This window comes from Papaver somniferum, chromosome 1, assembly GCF_003573695.1.
Source record: "Papaver somniferum cultivar HN1 chromosome 1, ASM357369v1, whole genome shotgun sequence".
NCBI classification, from domain to species: Eukaryota; Viridiplantae; Streptophyta; class Magnoliopsida; order Ranunculales; family Papaveraceae; genus Papaver; species Papaver somniferum.
In genome coordinates, this window is record NC_039358.1 from 244491689 (window position 1) to 244512785 (window position 21097).

Here is a 21097-nt window from a genome sequence, read left to right on the forward strand (position 1 = left end):
CGGAAGTCCCAGTTCGCAAGAATTCGCGTATTATTCGAGAATCGGTAACTAGGGTCTACACTCCCGTGAAAAGGCAGCGAGGTTGGTACCGAGTGAAACATGTCCCTTGCTAATACTGTTTTTCGTTTTCTCTTGATGGTAATATACAGGTGCATACCCTCCTCAATCGTACCCATCAGCACCAGCTGTAGAAGGATACCCACCACCCGGTGCCTATGCCGCACCACCTCCTGCCGGATATCCAGGTGCTGAGTATGCCGGCCAGCAACAATCTCAAGCTCCCGGAGCAACTACTGATAGAGGTGATGGATTTTGGGGAAACTTTCAGTCTGTGATAAGGTATATATAATCATTCATCAGTTCATAGTTTTTTGGGTATCTAAAATTGTAATTAATATTTGGTTAATCACTCCGTTGAGAATTGCAGCTGTGCTCTTCATTGTTGCTCGTGTGTGTTTAATCAAACTGTCAAGGGGATAATTATATCCAACAATCTTTGCAAGTAAATAGTAGTTTACACATTACTAGTGATATGTTTGCCAAGAGAGGAGTTAGGATGAGCAGGAGAGTTGGGGTGATTGTATACAGTGATCAATACGTGTATATATAAGAATAAAGTGTAGTGTATTTCTTCTCTTTTTCTGTAGTCACACTCCGTGTACTATCTAATCTATAAATATACCTATTAACCAAGTAGTATAGGAATCATATTTTACCCGATAAATCGGAAAAAAGCATAGTCGTAGACTAAGAATATGAAAAACCTTATATCAATACACATTTTCTTTTTGGTCGGTAAGTAAAGAAAATCAACAAATGGAAATAACATTTTCTACGATTCCCAGTTTTACTTCGGACAATAGGCAGCTAGTGAGCCCACTAGCGACTGCATGCGACCTTGAAGAACATGAAACCATTGAGATGCACGTCCGCCTAAACTTCCATATTTAGGGCCTTCATCGTAGACGTGGTTCAATTCCTTAAACAAGTACCATAGAGGGTACGAAGATAAATAGAAAGTACTGTAAAAGGCAACCACCCCTATCACATATGGAGCCCATACATATCTATTCCCAAGTATGATGGAAATAGCTATGGTAAATGCAAGTATCACACTCACTACTGACACGACGAGAAATCGAAGACCCTTGGCCAGCTTTCTCGGCAATACTATCTCAAAACTTTTTTTTGCACAACTCCCAGTAAAGACAGATAAGAACACAAGAATCGACGTAGTTGAAGAAAACAGAGCCAGAGCATCTACCACCATGAATGCGACGAATGAGTTTTTCTCCAAAAATATTGGCTTTCCTTTGTTAGCTGCATCATCACTGTAATTTCCACCGGGCAATGTGAATGGTGCTGCAAAAGCAACTGTAGCTACCAGAGCGGCCACTACTAGACATGATTCGGCTATCCGTAGCATGTATGTCTCGGCTTTTTTCACCAAGTCTCTGTGCTCCCGAGTGAAAACCTCTTCAGGAGTTTCTCCTTGATCATTTCTCATTTTTCGTAAAGCACGTGATACCCTCTTCTCCACTTTCTTTACAAGAACAAAGAAAACCCAGAGAACATTAATAAACGTTTCATGTCTTAGTTCAGTAGTTTACGATTAAGTTCATACAATTTTCAATATTGGATAAACTTGTGTAGAGTAGAATTCTGAGTTTTTAACATGCTCTAAATATAGATGCATTTGAGGAGTAAAAACAGTAGTATAGAAGACGCACCTTAAACCATTTTATCTCACTATGCATTTGAATGACAGGACTTTTAAAAATATTTAGTCGAGCAGGAGGCGCAATTTTCGCAGCAACATGTAATATATTACCGCCGTTTGATTCTACTATCCAAGTAGTTAAAATCTTCTCATCTGCTTTCATGTGACCGCACAAGTAATCAAAGGTATTATCTTGTCTGTTTTCGACGGCTATTTGAAGTATGTTTCTCCCCTCGTGAGGAATCCAAAACTGATCCGGATAAGTTGAAAAGCACTTTTTTACAATTTCAATGGAACCTGTTTTTGCCGCAGTTTTAAGGAATTTCGAATCGTAGAAAAAACGACGCTTGTCTTCCTCGTTCATGCAGGAAATTTTCTCAAAAATTTTATTTACCAATTCCAAGATAATAGAAGATCTATATTGTTCACGGCTAAAATCTGCAGACGAAATCAATCATTAAAAACGTGGTAACCCCATTTAGAGGGGGGTGAGTTGGGTGACGGTGCTTATTAGTCGTTTCTAATATTTAGAAAACAAATCGACAGCAACAATAACTAAAGACTAATCAAGTATGTTCTCTGTGAAGATGATTAGAGGCATACCCTGAAATTCGGGGTTGAGAAGGTACTGCACTTTGAGACATGTAGATGGCTTATCCGTATTTTCGTACTCCTGAATATCTACAAAAGAATGGAGAGTATATAGGCATAAATAATTTAATTAGGTATTTAAAATTAGTAAGGCGTGATTTCAGAAATATCTACTTGATGGGAAAGACAGTGCCGAGTGCGGTGGATCAGAGGGCCATGGAATCGTATAACCCTTTTCTGCTAGCTCATCTAGCATAGTGTTGCCATCGTCATCTCGCGCAGTTGCTAAACTTTGGTGTTTACCGATTAGATTGTATGCCAGTTCTGTAAATATTAAGCTTCGAGGTCAATTATCTTATCACTTGCGTGATCTGGCAATACAAAACGAATAAAATAACAGTATTCTAACCTTAAACGACTTACTCACACAATTTTCTCATATATTATCTATGCAATATATAAACTTCTGAATCTATTTAATATTAGATTCATCTCTAATCAATTATTTACCTTTATTCTACATTGTATCTAATAATTTTCTGATCAGTTTAATTTTCTTATGAGGTAAGAACTAAAACCAACATGGTTTGTTTACATCTATATTACTGGCATCGAAAAGCCATAACTTGATCATAAGAATAAAATAATTTTCTTCGAATCAACATGGTTTGTTTACATCTATGATCAGGAAATCATGAGCGCTACTGTGAGTTTGTTTAGCCCTTAGGGACATCTCATTAGTATGGAAACCTGCAAAAGATCGTTCGGGATGATGGTTGGTATCCGACTATATATCCTGACATTAGAGTTTGGTCCTCATAATAAAATAATAAAACTTCGACAAATTCGATGACTTTAGGTGTAAGGATGGGAGTAACTGAAAGGAAGTTCCTCTGGAAGAAAAGTAAGCTTCTCAAATTGGTAATGTTGGTTTCTCGAGTTTCATATCAGGAAAGGGGAAAGAGGATCTTACTACAGGTCGTGACCCGAACTAGTGGAAACAAAGATTTTCTGGTCCAACTAGTGGAAACAAAGATTTTCTGGTCCGTCATAGTCGGTGGTACCAGAATAATTCTGGTTCATTCGAGACTACGTATAGAACTCGTCAGATTTTTAATGTAATACGTCTACAGGTAATTCTTCTTCCCTTTAGGTTTTATTTTAAACTTTGGGGACAGTTCTTTTTAGTAGTTAATGGTGTGATATTCTAAACTTTTCCGGGTCCAGCTTAATTAACAAGGAAAACAAATTTTTGTTTCATTTAGAAACTTTGTAAAATCGAATTTCAAGTTGCATTGTATATATCAATTGATGATTGTATCTAAAACCTGGATGCCTTTAACCGTTACCCTTAATGTATTTCACTTTAGTAGTTATAGGTATCATCAATCTACATTTTAGGTGCTAAAAACGCAAGTCATACAACAAGAACAACACATTTTTTTACATGTGTCATTAGTTGGATATTTTAAGAAAACTTTGGGACTTTCCATTTACTAATGATAAAAACTTCTCTCCCCATTCAAAAATAATAGGCACCAGCCTATTATTTTTATACGGAGGGAGTAGAAGATGATTACTTTGGAGAAGACATATTCTTCTTCTTTTTTCGCTTGTTAACTAATATTTTGTAATGATTTTACTTAGGTCAAATGCATAATGGGGAGTTGTTTGCTGAGTTGTTTGGACGTTCTTTGACACAATTGCCAATGGACTATCTTGGAATTTCTCTTGGAAGCAAATCAAAGTGCAAGACAATTTGAATAGAGATTATTTAACATTTTCATCAAAAGTTGGCTGGTTGGAAGAGGATTTACTTATCCGAGAGTAAAATATTGTTATTGATTCAAAGTGTTTTTTCTAGCCTACGGTCTATTATCTAGCTATGTTTCAGATGCCAACTAGTGTGGCTTAGGAGATTGAAAGAACTATTCGATATTTTCCGTGGGGTCCTAGCAATTCTACTAGGAAAAGAAGTTGGATTTCTTGGTCTAGAGTTTTGCTTCCAAAATGCAGGGGAGGAATAGGCATCAAAAAGCTGAAATTGGTGAATAAGGAATTACATGCTAAACGGATATGGCGCTATGGATTCGAGAGATTTGGTGGGGCGCATGAGGCTTTATTTCCACACATGACTAATACTTACATTTGAAGCAACTTATGGAAAGGTATATTAAAATCTAAAGATTTTGTAAAATTCGGTTCCATTTTATCTCTAGGAAATGGGATGAGTATTCCTTTTTGGGATGACGAGTGGGCAAGTGAGCAGTCTTTGAGACTTTCTTTTCCTGATTTATTTCTTTTGTCAAGGAAAAAATTTTCCATGGTCAGTGACATGATTTCGCCGGAGGTTACTTCGAATTTGCATTTCTCGAGGCATTTGAATGAAAGTGAGTTACAAGATGTTTCTCATTTACTTCAGCTCATTGGTGAGGCTACAACTACAGAGAATGAAGATTCAACACGACGGAGATATGGTGATAAAGTTTCGGTGGCTAGTGCTTACTCGCAGCTTGAAACAAAGGGCTTATTAAGATTTCCTGACAAACAACTATGGAATTCAAAAGTGCCTTTGAAAATCTCCTTTTTTTTGGACTTTATGTTATAATGGTGCTCCAACCCTGGATAAGTTGTGTGCTACTGGTTTGGTTCAGGATCCCAATCGTCTCCTATGTGGTCGGATGGTGGAGTCGAATGAACACTTATTCCTGCATTGCAGTTACACTTCCGAGGTGTGGAATTAATTTTTAAATAGTTTTGGTATCAATTTGGTTTTCTCTACTGATGTCAAGACTAATCTATGGGAATGGGGAGACAAACACACAAAGGATTCCAAAAACATGATTAGGAATATATGGAGCTTACTTCCTTTTGCTATCTAGTGGTGTATTTGGAATGAACGGAATGCTAGGTTATACCACAATTTAACTAAGGTTTCAAATCAATTGATTACAGATGTTAAATGTTGTTTGTTCAATCAGGGTTTAAGTTCAAACATGTTTTCCGGTTATACTTTGTCCAATTTTCTATGTAATTGGGATGTAATTGTGCACTCATCCGTGTAATCTTTTGAGTTTTTGATGTCACTATTTTCGTGACTCAAAAATTTTAATCTAATTTTTCCCTTGTTCTGTCAAAAAAAAAATTGTAATAGAAGAACCTTAAAAATTTTGATGGAAAGATTATATTTTATTTTCCATGTTTTCCCATGCTTTTAAATGGTTTTTGGGTTTCGTCTTTCTCAAAACAAGAACTGGAATAAATTGCTTGAAACATTAGTGAGGCTAGGGATACAAAATCAGCAAAGGACTTCTTTATATCAATGTATGGAGTTGGTTTGCAAGCAAATGACATTGGGTAATTCATAATTAAAGACATTAATTGCATGCATAAATACTTTGATTTGAGAATTTTTAAATTAGGGTTTTCATGTAATTTTAGGTGTCAACAAAAATCATGTTCTTCTACCAATATGTAAAATAGGTACTTTGTTCTCTTACTTAATTAGTTTTTAACAAGTTCTTGGTAAGAAATTGATGGTTAAAAAATATATTCGACTTTGTAATAATCTATGTTTTAGTTTTACAAATATCTTTAGATTCAACAGTTGGCATTTGGTGAAATTTTAGTATGTTTTTATTTGTTAAGTTATATGATATTATATAAATTTCATAAAGATCAGAACCCTTTCACTACCGCAAAGATTTCAAAATATGTGACTGTGTTCTGCAGATTTCAGATCTTGTCTGTCCTTATCATTATCTGTATAGTATGATGTTTATTCATGTTGGTAACCTACTATAAAAATTTCATGAAGTTATGATCACTTTATGTACTCATCGTGCCTGATTTCTATAGTATAATAACGCAAGTAATCAAGTTCTTGTGTGTATATTTTCTTATTGAACAGTTGAAATGTTGTAATTGTTAGTGTAGTGTTATTATAGGTCATAAGGTCACTATAAAAGTTTCATCATGATTCGATCATTATACATTATGAGTTTGACAAGAACAGTAGATAATGTTGAAATGTACTTGCAATTGTATGGCCAGTTATTGAATTGAGTTGTATGTGTTCAGAGTTTGGATTGTGTTGGATAAGCTGAACTTCTGAATGGTTTAAATAGTGTTGTATTAAGTTTCAAATTTCAATTTAGTGATATATTCTATATTTTGGTGAATCTATATTAGTTCACTTGTAAAGTAAATTACTGTTTGGAAGTGAATTGATTAATATATTTTTAAGATGATGTGTGTATGCTACAACATATTGGTTTTGATTTTTATCAGAATTGAACCATAGTAAAATAATAAATAAAAAAATCATGGGTTATACGGTTGAACGAACTATGTCATATTTCTTCAATCCTAGTTTAGATAAAAATTCATATATGGAATATATGTTCCCTAAATTTGGAGTTATATTTATTGAAGTGTAGTTAAATTTTGTCTCTAGCTAGTGGATTCTGATTTAGACTTGATTTCAGTTACATTGCATATTATGTTCTCATTGGTATATATATATATGGTTTGTATAGTTGCTAGAATAAACCATTTTTGGTCACAATAAGAGCTTTGGATAATTAGAAGTTCTCGTTCATTCTTATCTTACAATCCCATTGTTGACAACAATATTATGTAAATATAATTATATATCTCTTGAAATGATTTTGCTCCCATGAAAAATGGTATTTTAAGTTATGTACATGACATTTATATATACAATGAAATCTACGAGACTAATGACGGGCTAAGGTTGTGCTTCATCACTTCGACCAACGGAGAGTGTATGTAGGCAGACGCTATGCGGTTCAACATAACTGCGCGAGATTATTTATATCGTATGAAAAAGGATTGGTTTCTGTTTTGCGGTTCATACCATCTATTTAAAGATGGTTGTATCCTTGGAAGTAATAGATAGTTGCAGCCAATTCATTGGTTAGTCATACTACATAGTGAGACAAGAGATGATTATTACCATCCTAGGTAATTCATATCATCTACCTGATCAACACGTGCGATATAGATGACTGTTGTTATTCGAGGTAATTCATATTATCTTCCTGATAAATAATGGCATGCCATTATTATGGCTATCAGTAGAAGAATTTATGAGACGTTGACTGGCATTTGACTGCCCAAACATTAGAGATTCGTCCTTTCAGTATGGAAATATCACCATTTGACGGCATCGATGACAAAGTTACTGTGAGTTTGTTTGACCCTTAGAAGCATCCCATTACTACTACCCTAGAGTTTGGGCATCACAGTAAACAATGGACCTTAGAAGGATTCAATGACTCTTGGTATAAGGATTGGAGAAAGTGAAAGGAAGTTTCTCGGCAAAAAAAGTAAGCTTTTCAAGTTGGTAACATTGGTTTCTCGAGTGGTGACGGCGCAAAGGTCGTAACCCGACCCTTTGGAAGTAAATATTTTCCGGTTCATCATAATTACCATATCTAGGGTTTCATCCAGAAAATGATTGATGGTGGAGCTTGATTTAGATTCAAAGCTGGTGTTGGAGAAACAAGGGATTTTTCTTGAACAACCTGGTTATGTCGATGACGACGTTCCTGCAACATTTGTGACGTAGGTAGGGTTCTTTTTGTTATTCAATTGGTGATTTTGATTTTGGTGAAGCAAGCTTGTGCTCTTTTAGTTTTTGGAGCGTTGAATACATCATGTTTTCTTCAATTGGTTCTGGTTTTTAGGAGTTGAATACATCATGTCTTTTTCGTCTTCTACGACTGGTTCAGGTTTTTGGGAAGTTGAATACGTCATGTCTTCCTTGATTGGTTCTGATTTTTGGGCATTGAAGATGTCAAATCTTATCCGACTATATGAAGGTAGTTGAACAATAACAGATGTTTTTCATTTTGGGATTTTCTCTATTAGGTAATGAAGTGATATCGGGTAGATTTGGTGATATTGGTTTCATGGTATTCAAGGTGTCTACTTTAGATGCTCTTTGATAGGATTTCTAGTGGAGTGGGGTTAGTGCAATCCTGCACGTAAAGGGAAGTTTGAAGCTGAATTGGGGAACCTACATCAGTGCAATCCTGTAAGGTTAATGGAAGTTCGAAGCTAAATTTAGGCACCATCAACTTATGTGAATTTTCAACTCTTGGACTTGAGTTCTTTTTTTATTATTCTTCTTCTTTTCTTCTTGGGTTCTTTTGTTTTCCTACTTTTCTATTTCTCATTTCATACGTACTTGTTATTTACCAAGTACACATTTCTATGTGCATTAATAAAATACTTTTTTCCAGTCAAAAAAATAAATAGTAGATTTAAAATTACCGTATAAATCAGCACGAGTTACGTTGCATATGAGTCGAGCTCCCAAATGACCTCGAAAAGAACTTGATTCTCCATCTTCCATTATAACATCACAAAGGAATCTTATTACTTCTGTATGTCCTACACCGACATGGATAGCAGCATTGAATAGTGGATTTAACCCCTTTTTGTTGTCTATACGTGTTAAGTTTCTATGTAGTTTTACCATTTCTTTAACAACTTCTTCAAGCCCAGCAATAACAGCAAGATGAAGAGCCGTATTACCGTCATAACTGTCTTTCAGTTCAAGTGCTTCCACTGACATATGTTTGAGCAGTTCTAATGCGAATACCGAGTGTCCTGCACCAGTTGCAACATGCAATGCAGTCCTTCCGCATGTCGTGATTGGAACTTCCACTGAGCGGTGAAAATTTGTTACGAAATACCTCATTAATTCCCACTTACCTTCCACCGCAGCGCGTAATAATAAAGGTCGGTATACATGGAAGTTCATGTCATTTTCTGCATAAAGTTTCCAAGAGTTAACCATGAGGGACACGTTTCCAAACAGGGATAGTGAATAAGAAAAAAATATGGTCATTTGAGAGTAAATTTTATACTCCCTCCGTCCCACTATTAAGTGACCTAGTTGAAATTTGCACAAATTTTAAGGCAAGCAAGGAAAAAGAGATTTTTAAGTATTTTTTACAATTATTATCCTTATGGATAATAATTAATGAAATTTTGAAATAATTTATCTCTCAAACTACACCACGGATGTTCGCAAACTTTATACCATTGAAAAACATTTTAAAACACCTACGTAACGAATATAAACATGCATATCAAATTATGCATATTTCTTATATTTCTTATAATCAATTAAAAGAGTAATTTTAGAAATATCTCCTTATTTAGTGATATAGGTCACTTAATGATGGGACAAAATTAAAAACCAAATAGATCACTTAATGGTGGGACGGAGGGAGTAAGACCGTATTAGTATAAGTTTCACAATGGATAAACTTCCCTTACTTAACTAAATATCCCTCAAAATCCATCCCTTAAAGTACATCCCTTATTCAATTCTTAAAAATACCCCTACCTTCTGAAAAGTGGAAGCAACTAACACAAGTTGCTTCCAAAAAGTGGAAGCAATTTTCTTAACTTGACTCCAATTTTTTTTGTTTACCGTCGAGGGTATTTGTGCAAGATCAATCAAAATGGAGGATATTTATAACATTGCCACTACTTAATTAGTTTGGTCCTGGTTTAGGTAGCCCCGAGTCATTTTGGTCCACCAATAAAAAAGAATTTTACTTTGGTCCTTGTTTATTCAGAAATATTAGAGTATCTGAAATACCATTTTCCCTCTCTTATATATAGTTGTATTACCTTCTTATTTATTTTCTTTCTACTGATTCATCTCCCTTTTTAACTTAAAAAAATAAAAAAGAAAATAAGAGAGGGAGCACAGATGGTGAAGCGCGAAGAGTATGAGCTTGATGTCACGCGATCGATTCCCACCTCACTGGTATTTTCTAATCAAAACAAAAAAAAAAGTTTTAAAAAAAAATTAAGTATCTCTCAAAATATAAGTCGAAAATTAATAAATTTGATATATTCGGAAAGATCTCGACGAGATTCACACAATGAGTACCCATTATACTATGTTTCAAAATTTTAATATTTTACGGCATAATGATAGTTTCGTATCCAAGAATAAACACTATTTTAGAGTATGATAGTTCATTTTAGTTCTAGCCGTTCATTTTGCAGAATGAACTTGTTTATTTTGTATAATGATCTCATGATGGTGGTTCATCTTGTAGGAATAGGAATTCATTTATTTAAATGAACTCGTGATAGTTAATTATGGAAATTCATACTATAGAATGAACTCATAATAAGTGTCCATTACGGCAGTTCATGTTGTAAAATAAATTCCTAAAGATAAACTCGTGATAGGCGTTCATATAGAAATGAACACCCAATGGTATTTTATATGGTAGAATGAACTCCTAATAATATTTCATTACAATAGTCCATATTTTAAAATGAACTCGTATGTTAGATTATCCTGTGAGTTCATTACTTATATAATAGTTCATTTAAGCAGTAAATTTTATAGAATGTATATTAGTTCATTCAAGTAGCTAGTTCGTCGTTTAGTAGTTCATCTTATAGATGATATTTATCTAAAGAATGAAAGTTAAAAACTTCACAATATAGAAACAATTATACTCGTCAAAAAGATCTCTTCAGGGCTTTTTCAATGTATAAAATTTATTTATTTTTTGACTTATCGATTAAAAGATATTTAGATTTTAAATTTTTTTTATCTATGTTTATGATATATAGAGACAAAAAAGAGATAATGAATTAATTTTGTATTTTTTTTTAAAAAAAATGATGACGTCGTTCATGTAGGTAACATTTGTCTTAAAAATAAACGGTAATATTTTGGACCTAACTGAAAATAATTGGCTTTATAGCAATTGGACCACGTCAACAAGACCAAACTAATACACTATGTTTTATAATAGTACCAAGAGATAGTTTAACATTACCATATATTGCCTTCCCTCCTCTTCTCAAACTTTAACTACTATCCGGTTTCTAATATTCAAAATCGGAAAAGCAAGAAATAAGAGTTCTCTCTCACTGGAAAAATTTAAATGATAATCGAACACAATCAATTTATTCTTGTGAAGTCAATTATTTTTGGGAATAGAAAACCAAAATTAGGGATGAAATGCATGAAATTATAAGTGTTAGATTTAAAATATTATTTCTAATGAATTATGGCGCTCTGTCTATGATGTGGTCGGGCCACATGCTTGAAGTACATGGCCTCTATCTCTCCCCCCTTCACCTTGTCACTGTTTTAACAACCCGTGTAAATGGAAACGGTTTTGTTTGTAAATAACTTAACCACCCATTTCAAAGTTACCATGCTACCCCTTCACATAATTAAAGTTTAATTTGTTTACTACTTTTACTCTTAATTGGCTCACAGTGTTCTTCATTGGTCGGCACCAGTACTTCTCCAGCGATAATTTCCATTTCACTTATACATTTTCTATAGCTTAAATATATATGTGATCAATTTATTTATTTTTTGTGTACACCGAAACAAAATTTATTTGACCCTGTAACATACAAGTTTTGGCTCAATCCTTGGATTTGCACGTGGTTGATGGAGTACTCATCTCACTGGTCTGCTTCATTTTTATATAGCCATATATGTTCTATCATATGACACCTAATAACTAGGTTTTTTTAATGAGATGCCCGCTAAAAGAGCGGGTTTCCTGCCACCATGAACATCGGTCTTTACTCAATATACTGGATTAAATGTTTTAGTAATTGTTAAAGAATAAACTAAAGTATTTGTATTTGGACTTTCAGCCTCTTAATGTCTATTGGAAATTTGGAATTTTTAATGTGTTTGATGGAAATATATGTTTTAAGAAAAATGTATTTCCATTTATTAGTTTTTATTAAATTTATTTTTAATAGTCTTAATGATCTTCATAAAACGCAATTTACTTTTTTTTTTATAAATTCCTTGGCCGATTCATTTTACAAGAATAATGATTTATATTAAACATATTAATGTTTCCACTAAAAATTTATAAAGACCCCTTGACTATAAGATCATATTTTGGTTAAAAGAACAAAAAATTCTTTAATGTTTTTTGGAGTTTTAAAAGAAAAATAAGAATTTTGAGAGACAGAAAACTATTGTGTAATAATTACTTGTTTTCTAGAAATTTGATTCTGAGCAAGAATAGAAAGAAGTGCACAGGTATCACATACTCTGAAAGTGCAAGAGTGATTGTGAAAGAGATTTACTTGTCTTTTTTATCCTGGGGACGGCGCGACATGGAAGGAATGATTGCACAATCTTAGGCAGAGCCGCGAAACGTTTTAAGAAGAGCGACCTGGTCGTGACTCGGTCATAATATTTTTAATTGTTCGGTTTTGCTTGTTTTGTAAGATATTTTCAGCAATTGTTCCTACAATTTTAAGACGATTTCTTCTACCATATAGATCAATCGAGAAACTTTTGCTGAAACACGATAAGTATTATTGTTCAGTTTGTTTTATCGAATCATCACGGTATAATTTTTCATTAAAAATTTATCTTGATGCTTGGATTGTAGGTTTCTCCATGACTAAAATTGAATTTTGATGTGTAATCTTAATAGACAATGGTTGTAACATGTTACATAGTTTTCTGTGGATCTCTTAAAAGAAAATGAATTAGCTATTGAAATTTATGCATATAAATTAGACATGATAAGGATCATCCAGGTAAACTTTCAGAATTTTTGGAGGCCTAAAAGTATTTTTAAGGTATTTTACAAAACCACATAGCGTTGCTGAAAAAATTCTAACGAATAATAAAATTACTCTTGATTAAATGTGTTTTCTAGATTTTCGATTTGATGTTTTGAATTAGTGTGTAATATGAAACTTGGAGATCAAAAATTTATCTTCAAAACATATTTTGGATATTCCAGTGGGATTTATAGTTTGAGAGATGTGGTGATTTTAAAATCGTTATGTGATATGATGCTTGAGTTTAGAGATCATAGATGTAAGAAATTGCATTAAAAATCATGTTTTGATTTTAGTAGTTCATATTATTATTTTAGTAATGAAAAAAATAAGATCTTTGTTAGAAACCAAACTAGTGCACCACATATGTTTGACAAAATGCTTGATAGAAAGTTATAAAAAAGTGATGTTACAACTATAGAACTTTGGACCGTTTTTTTGACACTTAAGAGAAACTTGGAGTACTATTTTTTTTTAATTGATTTTTATTAAAAGTGTATACCTTACTTATTTTTGGTTTCAAAATGCTCACATGTAAATGATTGTGACAGGTAAGAATTCACTTACTTGAGCAAGTTCTTATTGAAAGAAAAATTGCGAGCAAATACCAGAGATAATAGATGTATGGAGCAATGGTTTTGCTGATTTCTTTGTTAGTATGGAAAGAGTGGATAATGGTTTATGGCCAATTGATCTTTCAAAGCAAATGAGGTATGTTTGATGAACTATTTGTAGTTAATGTGGTGATCAAATAATTGCATTCTAAATTGAAATAAGTTGATTGTTCAATCTTAGAATGAGTTGTATGGAAACTAAATATTGAGAATTATTGTTTACGGCAATATATGGGTGACTCATACAAGTTTGGAACTTATGAGATAGAATTTAACATCAAACCAAAGCCGAAAGAATAAGAAACCTAGTAAAAACAAATGTGAATACCAACTCTCACCAAGAAATAAACATAATTATAATTTTGAAATTATTTGTTATGTTTGCATTACACGACATTGCAAGAATATCAAATATTGTTAACAATGCTTTTAAATCTAAGTTAATGTGAATCATGGATACGGTGAGAGGTGATACATACTGGTGTTTTACACCATATTTGTTTTGATAGGTTATGGTTCAAAAGTTGAACTGGATCGTTTGAAAGAAAGCTGTGTTGAATTATACTCACATCTCTAAGATTCTTGGTATTGGTATGGTCTCAAAAGTTGGCTTCCGGTAGAACTATCATGTTAAAGATGTTCATACCACCAAACTGAGAAAGAATCTAGTTTCCCCCTATCTTGTTTTTCACAAGATTGAGATTAAATTTTTTGTTGAACTTGATCATTGCACTACAATAATAAAAATGTTATCAATGAAATGTTTGAACCAAATATTGTATTATTTATATGATATGATTGAAGCTTTGGAATGCTTGAAATATGTGATTTTATCATACTTCTATAAAAATTTTGAGTTAGTGATGAGCATGAGCATGTTGTGTTTTTCTCTAAATTTTCTAAAAAGATTTCAAGTGACATGTATCAGATTTTACCTAACTCATCAAAGCATGTAGACTCTCAATCTTACTAGTTTACAAAAGCATCCGATGAAATAAGATGTTTGAGAATTTTATAAGATATTTTTGGTGTTTCACAAAGTCTAACTTGGTGACTAAAATTGATCTTTTCAGTAGTGAATAATGAAATGATGTTTTCACAAAAAATGTTTGTTTGGTCGTCCTTTATATTGTGCCAAAAGGATTTTGAATTTGGATAATTACTTTATTAGTAATGAGCAACAACACATAGCGCGTCAAATATGAATCTAGAGGAATTATTTGCGCTTAAAAAAATTATTTTTTATATTTGTACGAATGACGAAACTTTCTAGTTTTTGAATTGGTATTAAACACTAAAATCCGACGTCTAACGAAGTCTAAAAAAATAGAAATGCAATTTTCATAAGTAACTTCTCAATTTTAGATATTTTGGTCTTGATTTGAAATTTCATTTAGAGTCGAAAATAGTGGGGGTTCTTTACCCTATGTATGTTTGAACACTAAAGTTAGATTAAAAAACTAGCTAGAAATGGAGATCACAAGATCATTGAGAATGAATTTATACCTACGTAAGTAGTAATACTAAAAATAATTTTAGTTATAATAATTACCTTTATTGAGATGCTTAGATCCTCATGATTTTATTCTTTGGAAAAAGGTTTTCGGAACCAAATGCTTGACAAATAGAAAAAAGGTAAACTAATTTTGATACTTGCTTTCATGTAGATGGACTTACATTTTTGATTGGTGATATTGTTTCTACGATGCGTGATTTGTTGTATATATCATATGTAGAAAAATAAAATAAATTGAACGAGTTAAATGTTGAATCAATGGAAACCAAGCATGAAAAACTTTGTAGTTCCCATAAGAACGTAATGTAAATAAATTTGATTAGTCAAAATATATTTTGAAACAAGCTCTTAAACAATTGAATGATAAAATTGATTACTTGGTTAACCCAAATAGTTTCAAAGTTGATTAGGGTGACAAACGCATAAGACTGAACGTTATATATGCAAAAGGGACTCGTTGATTGTGTTATAACTTATATGGTGTTCATGAAACTGAAGGCATGTTTAGTTTACTATTTGACATGAAATACTTGAGTGAATATAGTGTATATGCCTGAATTATATTTGTTCTTCTTTTGAATATATTCTATAAAATGAAAAGAAATAAAAAAAATATAGTCTTTATAAAGTAGTTTTCACTCATTTAATTTTACTATTATGGTGCTTGTGATTGTGCGCGATTGAACTAGGAAAACAAAATGAGTAAGGTAACATGGCATTGCTTTTTTCTACGTGATTAACTATATGTATATTACTTTTGTAGTGGGGGTTACATATATGAAGATTTACTAATAATCCATGTATGAATAATTATTAAAACATTGAGAAGGTTATGAGGTGCCTGAAAAGAACCTTAACCTAGAAATACACTATCCAAAAATGTTTAACGCAATCCTTTAAGGATATTATTGTGATGTTGATTGAGATATCCTCTCAAATGAATCCTCCAAGGGATCGAATGATTCAGTCTTCTACTAGATAGAGGAAGAACCGACATATTAATCCAATGCGATAGTACCACGACTATCGCAAGAGTTGAGAACCGTTAGTTACAACGGTAGAGTCGACAAATATGTTGATAGAAAGGAATTTTTTATGTTATGGGAATGGATTACATATGGTCTGAAAAGAGTTATCCTTGGACCTTTGACGAAATGATTAATAATATGGTGTGAATATATCTTATGGGATGATGTTGATGCCCATTGAGAATTGAGTCATTTGTGATGGATACCCATCTAGAAATAGGTTCAAACGGAATAACGATTTACAAATGATATGGACATGGTTGTTCGTGATTGACACCCAACCTATAAGCCAAGATTCCAGAAGTAGGTTCAAAAGGTAATCCATATCTATTAATGGAAATACCAAATTGTAGGTTCAAATGGGACTATGTTATGGATAATATGTATATGTAGAATCATGCGTTATAGAATTCATCCCACAACATGATATCCTAGAGCGAATTAAGGTTGAGTTTTTATTTCTAAAACTCTTAATGATTCTTATATCTCTATTTAGATTAGGGTACTTAGATACATGAGTACTCTTGATAAAATCACCTATATGGATGTGAAAGTGTGGCCGCTTTCTATGAGAATATGGTAAGTTCTCTAGATCATTCATTAAACCGGGATTCAAGCACATGGCCGTAATGTGCTGGCTTTAGACTTTGCACTAGTATAGTTGTGTGTGTGTGAGACAATATTTTTATCTCCTAGAGTTCAAAGACTTATGTTCACTCTATGGTCAGATATTTCGAGAGTCTAACACTACGTAAAGGTTCAAAATCGAAAGATACCTTCGCTTATGCACATCTCTATATATACTTGCTCAATGTTTTAAAATATAAGTGGGGGATTGTTGAAAATATACGTTTAAAACAAAATGTATTTTCATTTATTAGTTTTTATTAAGATTATTTTTAATAGTCTTAATGATCTTCATAAAAAGAAATTTACTTTTTGTTATAAATTCCTTGACCGTTTCATTTTACAAGAGTAACGGTTTATATTAAAACATATTAATGTTTCTGTCAAAACTTTATTAAGACCCCGTGTCGACTATAAGATCATATTTTGGTTAAAACAACAAAAATAGGGGTGCTCTTTAATGTTTTTTTTGGAGTTTTAAAAGAAAAATAAGAATTTTTGAGAGAAAGAAAACTAGTGTGTGATCATCACTTGTTTCTTAGAAATTTGATTATGAGAAAGAATAGAAGTGTACAAGTATCACACACTCTCAAAGTGAAAGGGATTTACTCAGTTGTTTTATCCTGGGGACGACGCAACATGGAAGAACTGATTGCACAATCTTGGGCAGAGCCGCGAAACGTCTTAATGAGAGCGACCTGGTCGTCATTCAGCCATAATATTTTTAATTGTTTGGTTTTGTTTTGCTTGTTTTGCAGGATATTTTCAACAATTGTTCCGACAGTGTTTGGAATGTAAAATTGGAATCCATCCTGAGTTTTTGTCGGATGCCCTGATTTGTATTCCCACATGTTCTACGCCCATGCTTGTATTTTGTATTCTTTAAATAACACAAACATTATATATATATATATATATATGTAAAATCATTTAAATCTAAAATTAAATATTCAAATTAGTACATTACTTGTTATGTAGATAATTCAAGGTTTCTTGTGATTTAGTTTAGATATCTCAAGGTTTCTTAAATAAAACATATAAAAATCAAATTGAAGACATATGCATGGCTTGGATTTGGACTCTAAAGTTGTATGGTTGGATTTGGACTTCAAAGTCGAGAAGGATTTAGTAATAACCCACAATTGGGGGATACTAAAACTAATTGGGAATAGAGGAAAAAGACAAAATCAGGATTTCAATAGTAAATCAAGGTCACTCCCTCTCCGGGTAATTTATATAATTTCTAATACCACTTACTAATCATATTTAGTGGTTAAATATAATTAGTTAAGTTAATAGATTAGTTTGATAATCATTTGAAATAAATCATTATCATTGAATTTGTTGATGCAACAACTTCAAATCAAGATATTTACGATCATGAAGGTTTAGGTGAAGAACCAACCCAGTAAAGTAAACTTAAACATATAAGTGCTCCAATTACTCATATATATGTATTAATGTATTGAAATTTGATTCTTTTTCATTGAATTCGTCATTGTTGCGCCTGAAAAACTCAGTGTTGGCATGGTAAAATTATGAACACCATGCTGGCAGTGACCAAATCGGCATGGTATTCATACTTTCATCATGCCGATACACAATATCCCCCAATTTTGAAATTATAAGTACACTACCGGCACAGAAAGTTCATTATCGAGCATGTCGGTAGTAGTGCCGGCATGGTCCATTCTCAAGTTTACCGTGCCGGTTTGAGGACAAAAACATACAGAGAATTTGTCTGAAATATCAAGTATCGGCATGGTATTCATCCTAAAAAACCATGCCGGCACTAGTATCGGCATGGCATTCATCCAAAAGAATCCATGCTGGCACCAGTATCGGCATAATATTCATCGTAAAAAACCATGCCGGCACTAGTATCGACATGGTATTCATCCTAAAAAACCATGCCGGCACTAGTATCGGCATGATATTCATCCAAACAAAAACCATGCCGACACTAGTATCGGCATAGAATTCATCCTAAAAACTATGCCGGCACAAAAAAAACAGTAGGGTATTCATCATGAACACAAGTTGGGAGTGGGATAAAATACAGTAGGGTATTCTATCCCAAACGAAGTTTTTAAAACAACTACAACACTTCAAATGTGATTGGGTATCATGTATCTTTTCAATAAAGCCATTTCTTCTTCTTCTTCTTGCTCAACAACAATTCAATTTAATCTGTCTTTAAGAACTTGTAAGAGTTTGATTTTGATTTTTAGTTTTAAATTTTAATTTAGATGGAAGGGTATTTTAGTATTGCCGCTCCCAAAAAACACCCCAACACTATTGGATGCGGTTAATAATTCATATCCCCCAATTAATTTTAGTATCTTCCAATTGTGCGTTCATTAGTAAGAGAAGGTTTAAAGATTTAACAATCCCTTTATCATGTAATAATGATACTTTCATTTTTTTTGGACCTATTTTCCCAAATAAATACCTAGTGATGTTAAAATTTTCTTCGAAAGTATAAGAAATTTAATCATATTTTTTTTATCTTTATCCAGGTCTTTTAAAAGGAATTCTTACAGGGGTGTATTGGATCAGGATTTGTATGGATAAAAACAGATAGTCGTTTGCCTGAATCTAGTGGATTTATAATATTTCTTAAATGAATCTTATAGATTCTTATAGATATATAATTTTGGATTATAATAGATAAGTTAGGATTAGTTCAGATTTACAAATTGCATCGTATATTCCTTTCAAAAAAAAAAACCATCCATAAGTTGAGGTGGTGGGATGTGTGGACGTTGGCGGTGATGGTGGTTGGTGGTGACTGTGGTGATTTTTTTCAGTGGTGATAGTTGGTGGTCGATGGCGGTGGTTAGTGATGGTTGTTACTGGTGGTGGTGGTGGCCTTCGGTGGTTGTTATTGGTGGTGATGCGGTGGTTGGTGGTGGGCGGTGTAAAAACATAACATGATATGATAAAAAATAAAAAAATTGTCCATAAGAATCCATGAAACTCTTGCGGTGTGGGTTGAGATTGATATAAGATAATAACATACATATTTTGCCTACAAATATCCATAAGAATCCATATGTATCTTGGCCCTCAACTATCCTAAGAAATCTTAAATGAATTGAATATCTAGGATATTTGTGGAATCTAAAACTATCCTAATTGAATACCAGTGATATTAATGATTCATTATAAATCCTAATCGAATACCTAGGAGTTTTTAGGATTGTGAAATATCTATTTAAATCCTAATCCAATACATCCTAGTAATTGTTATAACAATGGAGAAATATCCGCCATTTAATTTTTGAGATACGTCAATTTAAAATTTTAATACATAAGAATAAATTAGGAAAAATACAAAAGCATTAAAGTCTCTTTTGGACAAATGATAAAAGACACACCTTTTATACGAGAGGAGAAGTATGAAAATGAACAAGGTAAAAGTAAAATTCACTTTTTTGATGGTAACATCATTAAAATGGTGGTGTAGATATCTTTTTTTTTTCTTTTCTTTTGCGTTTTCTGAAATTGGGCATATGCCCGTCTTCCCCCGCCCCTGGCCTACTCCCCTCTGAACAAGCTCCGCCCCCTTTCCCATAATAAAGTTAATAGTATTTACACAAGATTTTTAATATTTGAGCGGATACTCAAACTGCTGACCTCCTACTAGAATCAGACTCCTAACTAACCTGGCTAATCCTAGATGGTCCTCATATCTACTTTTAATTTATATTCACAAGGCCATGGAAACTGAGCGTGGACTTGGCAAAAAATGAAGAAATAAATGGAAACCGAGATCGGAGTTAACATATAAATTACCTGCACTCTGATTCTCAATAGAAATGCAAATTTCGGCCGCAAGCGCTCCCTGGGTTTCCGTGCTTGTTTCCATGGTCTAGTTTTTGGTTCTACTGTTTCTGTGACCTTTGCTCACTAACCGCTACTTACAAAGAAATAGAGAGTGGGAGAATTCTTTGCAATCTGAAAACTAGAGATGAGAGATTAATGTATAGAGAGTCTTGGTGACATTTTCAAGAATTGCTGAATGATAAATAGTTTGTCACACATATAGACAATTTCTAATTGTGTGGCTGCTACACCATTTAACTTGGTACCTCCCGCAAGAGATGATAATTACTCGGTTGAGCTTATTCTCAATAGGGTTTGAGAGTCTTGATAAGGTGGAGGTCCCATGCACAAAATTATATGGCGCCATAAGTTTACATCTTGCTTTTCCGTGTTCTTTGGGTCAAAGACTCGTTCTTGTCTGTCCTACACACTATATAATTGACCTGAAGAACACGGCGACATAAGTTTTCCGAGAAGAATGAATGAGATTTCTCTTGAACGTAGTCGCGGTTGAATGGTATCGGCATAGTAAATGCTTGTTTGTCCT

The 21097-nt window shown here is 33.1% G+C and overlaps 1 protein-coding gene across 1 annotated transcript; it reads right to left on the minus strand.

Moving 5' to 3' along the window:
- Positions 1 to 605: 605 nt before the first annotated feature.
- Positions 606 to 20800, minus strand: LOC113322983 (protein ACCELERATED CELL DEATH 6-like). The gene is made up of 6 exons (XM_026571197.1): positions 20521 to 20800; positions 8612 to 9112; positions 2486 to 2635; positions 2324 to 2401; positions 1731 to 2158; positions 606 to 1543 (listed from the first exon to the last, which is right to left on the minus strand). Exons 1-6 carry the CDS (start codon positions 20591 to 20593, stop codon positions 848 to 850), a joined length of 1926 nt encoding a protein of 641 aa, XP_026426982.1. The 5' UTR covers positions 20594 to 20800; the 3' UTR covers positions 606 to 847.
- Positions 20801 to 21097: the final 297 nt, after the last annotated feature.